Raw genomic sequence first — 9,016 nt, 5'->3', positions numbered from 1 at the left:
ACCGCTCGTTAATAAAACCACTGAATGAGATGAGCTTGAAAATCTCTAAAGAGTTAAATATCTATTTATATAAACAGTACACATACATATATATATATTTATATATATACTAAAAAACTCATACAAATCCCTATAAACTGGCCTCCAGAATAAAACGGAACTCCTCACCTGCGGTGCCCTCAAACATCACAACACTTCTCGTCTCCGTTCTTACCCCAAAAATACTCCTACTGCCTCACCCCCCCCCCCCCCGCTTACCGCAACTTGCATCTCTCTTCAACCGTTACTACTTCTTCCCACTCGCATATTCAAGATTTAACCCGTGCCGTACCTTTTCAGAACTCTCTACCTTGTTCTGGCAGACTTTCTCCTACTTATTATCTAAAACCCCTGAACCTGCCTCATGAATAATAATCCATCGCCCCCGGTCCCCGAGAAGGGGCTACATAACCTTGATATGTGTTATGCGACTACTAACCATGTTTTAGGAGGAGGTTAATGGTTAGTGGCTAAATTGGAGTCTGTCATGATATTTGATATCAAGTGTAAAATATAGACGTTATGTTACAAAGGAGATCAGAGGCATATTCGGAGTTAATGAAATAAAAAATGAATGCATTCTTATTATTTCCACGAGCAGATATTTTCGTTTAATACGGCATCCTTTGTAGTTAAGCACACAGTTGTGAAAACCCAAAACGGAATTTGACAGAAATAAAAAAAAATAAAAAAAAAAAATGGCAAGGAAATAAACAATATTTATTGTCAGAAAAAAAAATGGCAAATTGATTGCCGTAACCATCATCATAATTGCTACAAACGTTTATAGATATACAGAGTTTAGCATAGTGCAGGTATTTCAACCCTGTAAACAATCTAATAAAATAATTATCTGCAACAGATTAGAAAAAAAAAAAAAAAATATATGGGGAAAAAATATTTCAATTCAAACAAGAATTCATAAAATAAAAAAAAAAAAAAATTACAGAAGCACATTCTATAAAAAAAATAACAATAAAAAAAAATGTTAATTGATATGAGTATTGTGGTGGACAGGAGGAAAAAAAATTTCTTCTCTCAACACCGGTGCAGGGATCCTTAGAGAATTTTTTATTTTTTTTAGAATTTTAAGGCTTCGTATATAAAGTCGTAGAGTTTAACATCCGGCCGCGGAGAAGAACAGTTCTTGCATACGTCAGAGAAATAGCACATCAGCAACTGGAAAATATCCCCTAAAAAGAAAAAAAAGGGGAAAAAAATATAAAAATTACAAAAAAAATAAATACATACAATCCTTAAAAAAACAAAAAAAAACAAAAAAAAAAAAAACGCTTTAAAGAAAAAATAATAAAAAAATGCTTTCAGGAGCCGAGTAGTAGGGGACAGGAATATGGAGATTTATTGAAATTAAGGGGCAGAGCCGACCTCATGCCCCGTCCACTAATCCCCTGCTGCATTCTGGGTAAGGAAGCAATGCCAACACGGCTCTGATGAGTAAGACTAGCCTAAAACTAGGTTATTGTACCGGCAGACTTGTGAAGAAACCCGAATTCAAGGCTTGCCTATAAAGCGGCAGTAAAAACACATCCGCTCAGTCTGACGGCGGACGCCAGGTGATTGCCGCAATCGTAATACAAGAACGCGGAAGGGATATTCTCACCGACTGTTTTGTCCCGTTGCGTCAGGAAAGCGTGCATGTTGTAGATGTCCCGCATCAGGTCCCGGTCTCCGAAAGTGTAGTACACCAGGTCTCGTCCGGCTTCGGCCGCCGCCAGGAGCTGTATTAAGGCTGCAGAGGGACACGCGGTGTTATCAGCACATAGGTCTACTATCCCTATGGGGTCCTGCGCATAGGGGAATCTCACTGAAATCATCCTTTTATAATGAAAAGTTCACCCCGCCCCCCACAAATACTCACTTTAGGTGATATACCCCTTGCTTTAGCTTCTAAGACTTAAAATGATCAAAAAAGGAGGAGGCACAAAAAAAAATGAACTGTATTCATAATCTGAAATCCTAGTATGAAAAAATAGATATCGTTCTATTGGGCCGAGGGAAGTCTGATTACATCTGAAGAAGAGACCTCGGAGGTCCCGGAAGCCTAGGTAACGTTACATCTTTTTCTATTCTGGCCAAATAAAAAGCAAACGGGCACAAAACAGGTACCAACTACCATTAATACAAACCGTATTTAGAAATCTATTTCTAATGTATTCATGCGACTCTCCAATAAGAGGGAGAGAGGTCACTTCTGGAGATGTAAACCATTTTTTTTTTTCATGTTCTCATCAGAATCTTGTATTTTGAGCTACATTTCCCATTTTAATCTGGCTACGGCTGCCAACGGATGGCTTGTCGAACAGCGTTTTCCCCCCTGAAGGGCAAATCAGTCAACGCGTTCCTTTCCTTCGAGCGGCGTGATTTACGACCCCGCTCGGAGGCTATCACTTTACAGGGAGGCACGCGTGTGCCCGCATCAGGCATGTAGATTTACAATCAGCAAAGCTCGGCTATTTCCCTACGTGACGAATAAATCCAGGAAAATCCATTTAACGAGACTGATCCTGCTGCAACCTGGGCGCTCCGGGTGCTCCTCAGCCCCACATACTGATGGCTACCCAGCCATTGGACACCTCTTCTTCTTCTTAAGCGTTTTATTTTATTTTTTATATGCATAGATTTTTTTTTTATAAAAGTTCCACTCCGGCCCCATTTTCATGTCAAACGAATATCGGAGTCGCTGCATGCCAACAGGTGCCGGTGTTCCTTAGTCTTTGTAGCTCTTCCGTCTCATTTAGCTCCTCCTCCTCCAGCGAAAGCTGGGAGCATACTGGGGTATGCTTCTTGCACACGCTCAGTAGGGCTCCCATTCAAGCAGCCCATCTCATGTTGGGCATCGGAACACTTCTGTTTTGCGAGCATGTATGCGATTGGTCGCCGCTTCATGTTGAGTTTCCACACAGCAAATATCGACTTAATTTAGATTTTTCTTCTTATTTTTATTCGCCTTGCATTTTGTTCAATAATGAAAAAAAAAAAAAAATACCTATTTGCGGTTTCTTTAATTAACACGGTAATTACCGATATGTGTTTTACGCCGTCAATCACATAACCAAAGGCTACAATTAAGAGCTACAATTTTAAGCTAGAGAAATAATAATAAAAAAAGGATTATAAATTATCTCAATTACACCGATCACCCACAAGATTAATACGTAATGATCGTAAACAGTATTTAAATGAAACTATTAACCAAGCTATTTAGTTGGCAGCTTTCATTTATATGCCAATTATAATGACTTATTTGGCATGAACATATATGCCTTACAACCCATTCATCTCCGGTGTTTGTTTAGATGACATCAATAGTAATAATCCACGAACGATGAGCTAAGCAGACCAAGATTAGAAAGAGAAGAGGTTGTTTGAGTCACGCAAGACCCCATCTAGAGTATTGGGGGCAATTCTGGAGACACATTGGAGTTCAGAGGAGGGCAAATAAAGCGGGGAATGGTTTGCAGGGTAATAAATATCAGGAAATACGACAAATATTTGAAATATCCAACAAGGTCATATAGGTGTGATGGTATGTGGACACCCGACCATCACACCTATATGAGCTTCTTGGACGTCAGTTTTTTTTTTTTTTTCTACCACTTTAACCCTACAAGTGAGACATTTGGAGGTGTCCCCATATCAGTGCACCTTATCACATAAGAGGCTATATCTGTGAGCGTGATTTCATACAAATATATGCGGGGACAACGCCAGAGGCTCTCTGATAACGCATCTCTCATCCATTCAGACCTGAAGAAAGGATTTTTTTTTTCTTTATCGTAAGAGCCGTAAAGATGTGGAATTCACCACCCACAGAGGTTATGCTGTCGGATTCAATAGATGTCTTTAAATATATAGGGATTAGTTATATGGCTGAAGAGTATATAATATATATGAGAATTATACAGGATATAACGAGTTATAAGGACGGGATTAGTTATACGGGGGAAGAGTATATAATATATAATATGAGGAATATACAGGATATAACGGGTTATAAGGACGGGATTAGTTATACGGCCGGAGAGTATATAATATATAATATGAGGAATATACAGGATATAACGGGTTATAAGGACGGGATTAGTTATACGGCCGGAGAGTATATAATATATAATATGAGGAATATACCGGGGTATAACGGGTTATAAGGACGGGGTTAGTTATACGGCCGGAGAGTATATAATATATATGAGGAATATACAGGATATAACGGGTTATAAGGACGGGATTAGTTATACGGCCGGAGAGTATATAATATATAATATGAGGAATATACAGGATATAACGGGTTATAAGGACGGGATTAGTTATACGGCCGGAGAGTGTATAATATATATTATGAGGAATATACAGGATATAACGGGTTATAAGGACGGGATTAGTTATACGGGCCGGAGAGTATATAATATATAATATGAGGAATATACAGGATATAACGGGTTATAAGGACGGGATTAGTTATACGGCCGGAGAGTGTATAATATATAATATGAGGAATATACAGGATATAACGGGTTATAAGGACAGGATTAGTTATACGGCCGGAGAGTATATAATATATAATATGAGGAATATACAGGATATAACGGGTTATAAGGACGGGATTAGTTATACGGGGGGAGAGTATATAATATATAATATGAGGAATATACAGTGATATAACGGGTTATAAGGACGGGATTAGTTATACGGGGGAGAGTATATAATATATAATATGAGGAATATACAGAATATAACGGGTTATAAGGACGGGATTAGTTATACGGCCGGAGAGTATATAATATATAATATGAGGAATATACAGGATATAACGGGTTATAAGGACGGGATTAGTTATACTGCCGGAGAGTATATAATATATAATATGAGGAATATACAGGATATATCAGGTTATAAAGACGGGATTAGTTATACGGCCGGAGAGTGTATAATATATAATATGAGGAATATACAGGGATATAACGGGTTATAAGGACGGGATTAGTTATACTGCCGGAGAGTATATAATATATAATATGAGGAATATACAGGGATATAACGGGTTATAAGGACGGGATTAGTTATACGGCCGGAGAGTATATAATATATAATATGAGGAATATACAGGGATATAACGGGTTATAAGGACGGGATTAGTTATACGGCCGGAGAGTATATAATATATAATATGAGGAATATACAGGGATATAACGGGTTATAAGGACGGGATTAGTTATACGGCCGGAGAGTATATAATATATAATATGAGGAATATACAGGGATATAACGGGTTATAAGGACGGGATTAGTTATACGGCCGGAGAGTATATAATATATAATATGAGGAATATACAGGATATAACGGGTTATAAGGATGGGATTAGTTATACGGCCGGAGAGTATATAATATATAATATGAGGAATATACAGGATATAACGGGTTATAAGGATGGGATTAGTTATACGGCCGGAGAGTATATAATATATAATATGAGGAATATACAGGGATATAACGGGTCACGGGGAGCGGATTAGTTATAGATTGTTGATCCAGTGGGAAATCAGAGGCTATTTTGTACTCAAGAAGGACCCTTCTGGATCAACAGCGAGGCTGAACCTGATGGACGCGTGTCTTTTTTCATGTTGTGTTACTATTGTATAAACACCAGAATACATTTCTGCCTACCTTTTAGTCTGGGATCACCTCCAAACGCACCGCATCCCCAGTTGCCTGTAGCCACCGCAGACAGGTTTGCAGGGGGAATATCAGCTCTGAAAAACCCGCAGTAGGCCTGGATTAAAAAAAAGAAAAAACATACAATACAACTATAGACGGGTAGTGCAGGGGAAAATACAAAAAGGTATCCATATCTAAAAAAAATATACAAAACAAAACAATAAACACAAGCACATAAAGGACATACGGCAGTGAAAAAATTAACATTGGGGGATTTGAGCTGGGAAAAGGAAAAAAAAAAAAAGATGGGTCCAGTTCAAAAAGAAGATACAGAGCCACAGCCGGGGTTTACAAACGACGAGGCAGGGAGCACAGCCAGTCTGTAAGGTCTTTCGGAGGCAGGCGATCAGCAGAAGTCAATCATCCTGTGACGACGTCGGTTATCATTTACAACTGAAAAAAACCTGTATTTACTTATTATTCGTATTATAAGACAAGAGTTTTTGTAAGAAAAAAATCCGGAACAAAAAAACAAGCCTGACCTCAGATCTGCAGCACAGCAGACTAACTCCAGACGCCGGTCACTCACCCTTAGTCATACTCGCTTACAGTCTCCCTACTGTGACTAGCTTCCCTGATCTGTCACGGGCCCCCGCGCTGGCCCTTGTGGCCGGCTACCCGGGACTGTGATCCCGCAGACCACCTCCAGTCTCCGGGACCCCATTTCTGGACTTCGTGGCCTAGAGGTGAGGCGCAGTCTGCGACTTCCACAAAGGGGCCGAGCCACGACGAGCACAACAGGCACAGCCTCTCTCCCATTCCTCCAATAGGAGAGGGAGTGCACGCAAGCTCCACCCTTTTGTGGTAGTACACGGCTAACAGAGCCGATACCGGGGCGGGGGGGGGGGGCAGACGAAGAAAGATGACAGAAGAACAAGAAGAGGCAAGAGAGTAAGTGGTTGGCGGAGAAGGTGGGGAGACATTGCCAGAGAGTGTGAGAGAGCGTGAGCGAGAGCAAAAACAGTTTTTCCCCCAATAGAGTCTTCTATTCAGGTCTTTTCTTTTCCTCCGATACGCCAACTACTGGGGTAATTTATATACAACAGACACAGCAAACCATGCATAGTTCTCCATCAGGTCCTCCTTTGCACTCGGCTCAGTATTTGCACTCAGTGGTCTATTGCAGTCCGTGGGGAGGATGGTAAATATGCCCGCTGGACATCAGATCCCGGCCATGGAGGTCTCTGTCCTGTAAGTCCTCACCTGATGGAGTGTAACACCCCACGCATAAACCCCCTCCCAAAATGCAGGTATCCGAAATTTGTGCCCGAGCTGCACAGTCTTTACCGGGGGGGGGGGGGGGCAAGTAGTCCAAACGGCCCCCCTGTACTCAACCCTCAAAAAAACAGAGCCCCTTCCAAGGCCAGGGCCCATAGCCTGTAGGAAGGAGGTTAGCCCCCCAGACCACTCCAGGAGAATACAACAACAGGTTAACTCCCTTAAAGCATAATTGGGGGTCTCTTGAAACAAGCCACGGACCCATTTTAAAACCGGAGCGTACCCCTGCGGCCAGAGACGTATCCTGGCGTAAGCCAACACGTCCAAGGGGTGGCACCGTTCCCGGTGCAAAACTGAGGGGCAGAGCACCCCCTTGAGTGATCAGACCCCCCGCTGAGGTCTTTCTCAATAGCTCTATGATCTCCGCAACCAGCGCAGCCCCCATAGACTGTATTAGAAGGCACGGTGCGACCCCTCGAGCGAGGATGGTGGCTGCGGAAGGGGCAACTGGGGAAGCTGCCCTGGGTCAATACACAGCAGCGCTCGACCCAGCCAGTGAATCAGAGCTCCTGAAACGTGGAAAGTCCGGCCGCAAGGACTTCATCGCACAAACGTGTAATGACACCGCTCCCCGACGACGTCATCAATAAAGACGGGACCGTTATTCACGCAGAAAGCAACACAACGAACGGGCCGGGAGCCTTGTTAACTCCGTCGCGAGACAAGGCAATCCGTTTCCCAACCACAACTAATCGGGATAAAAGTGCAGACGTCACCTGGGAGCGAGACGAGCGACGGGCGCGCCGGAGCCCATTCAACGCGCCTCGCTGCTCGGGAAACCTGCGCTGTCAATTAAGCCGTCACAGAGCTTCTTTAAAATAAATGCGCTCCCCGCGAAGCTCTCCCCTCCGACTCGGCGCTTTCTTTTCCTCCTTCCTAGGATTGATCTACGCAAAGTCAGCGCAGGAACGACAGATCTCAAAACAAAATCTGTCTTGGCCGAGACGTTCGCCGGAGAGGGGATTTGTAAAGCGCTTTCCATAACTCACTCGGGATCATTTATTAGCGGGAAGGAATAACAAAACACGGCTAGAATCTTAACTATCAGTGAGATTAAAGGGGGGCCGCAATGCTGATAAAAAAGCCCCCTGGGAAGTGTTTCCCTGAAGCATATGGTTGCATTACTTACCCTCGGGGGCCACTATCAAGCCAGAAATTCTTGTATGTATGTATAATATATATATATATATATATATACACATACACTCACTGGCTACTTTATTAGGAACAGCCTTCCAGCAGACGTGGTAAAGGACAATTCCTCTTCCTTCAAGCATGCAGGAGCGAGGATCGATTAGGGTTTAGAATAAACCACTAACTCACCATTAAATGATTATTACGTTATTAAATACGACAAATTCAGATTCCAAACATATTCGCGTCGCGTCGGAAGGAGACCGTAACGAGTAAGGGCGCCTCACGTGCCTTGTTCAGCTCTCTCGTGATCTTCTCCGGGGCAAACTGCTCGAGGTGGCTTCGGAAGTGAAGAGCGTCGATCGCAACGATTTCCGTGGAGCGCCGCTCCCACTCGTCTCTGCGTTCGTTAGACGGAGAAGAAACGTGTTTACGAAGTTAATTTGCATTTACTAATTAAAAAAAAGAAATAAATGAAATGAGTTATCGGATGGGGAAGCTGCAGCGATCTAACGCTTCGATCTGCTGGGCTGCTTGAAGAGGCCGACCAGCAGAACCCAGGTGGGGGGGACTAATACCCTCTTTAAAACATGGCAGCGCCCACCTGCCTTTCTCCCCCACAATGACGCATTTACTATGTATCTTCTTTTAAATACACATTGATAGAAGGGTAGAAAAGTAGTCTCTTTCTCACTCATTGGCTCCCTACCTTCCTGGCATCCACTTGCGCATCCTTGTCTCCTTTCCTCAGCTCCTCTCTTGCCTCTTCTTGTTGAATGGTCTTCGTTCGTTTCGCTCGGTATCAGCTCTGTGAACCAGGCCCCCCAG

At 42.6% G+C, this 9,016-nt stretch overlaps 1 protein-coding gene across 1 annotated transcript in view; it reads right to left on the bottom strand.

The window, feature by feature from the left end:
- Positions 1–1,119: 1,119 nt before the first annotated feature.
- LOC149274177 (poly(ADP-ribose) glycohydrolase-like) overlaps positions 1,120–9,016 on the bottom strand; it is a gene marked incomplete at its 5' end in the record, with an annotated part of 30,448 nt that continues 22,551 nt past the window's right edge. Inside the window, 4 exons of the mRNA XM_089505729.1 lie at positions 1,120–1,232; positions 1,661–1,789; positions 5,726–5,831; positions 8,480–8,588. Coding sequence (XP_089361855.1) covers positions 1,120–1,232; positions 1,661–1,789; positions 5,726–5,831; positions 8,480–8,588 — 457 coding nt within the window. The remainder of the gene's footprint in view (positions 1,233–1,660; positions 1,790–5,725; positions 5,832–8,479; positions 8,589–9,016) is intronic.

This window comes from Sceloporus occidentalis, unplaced genomic scaffold (genome assembly GCF_023333645.1).
Source record: "Sceloporus occidentalis isolate IW3139 unplaced genomic scaffold, rSceOcc1.0.p SCAF_344, whole genome shotgun sequence".
In the NCBI taxonomy this organism is placed as follows: Eukaryota; Metazoa; Chordata; class Lepidosauria; order Squamata; family Phrynosomatidae; genus Sceloporus; species Sceloporus occidentalis.
This window is presented reverse-complemented; position numbering and strand designations above follow the sequence as displayed.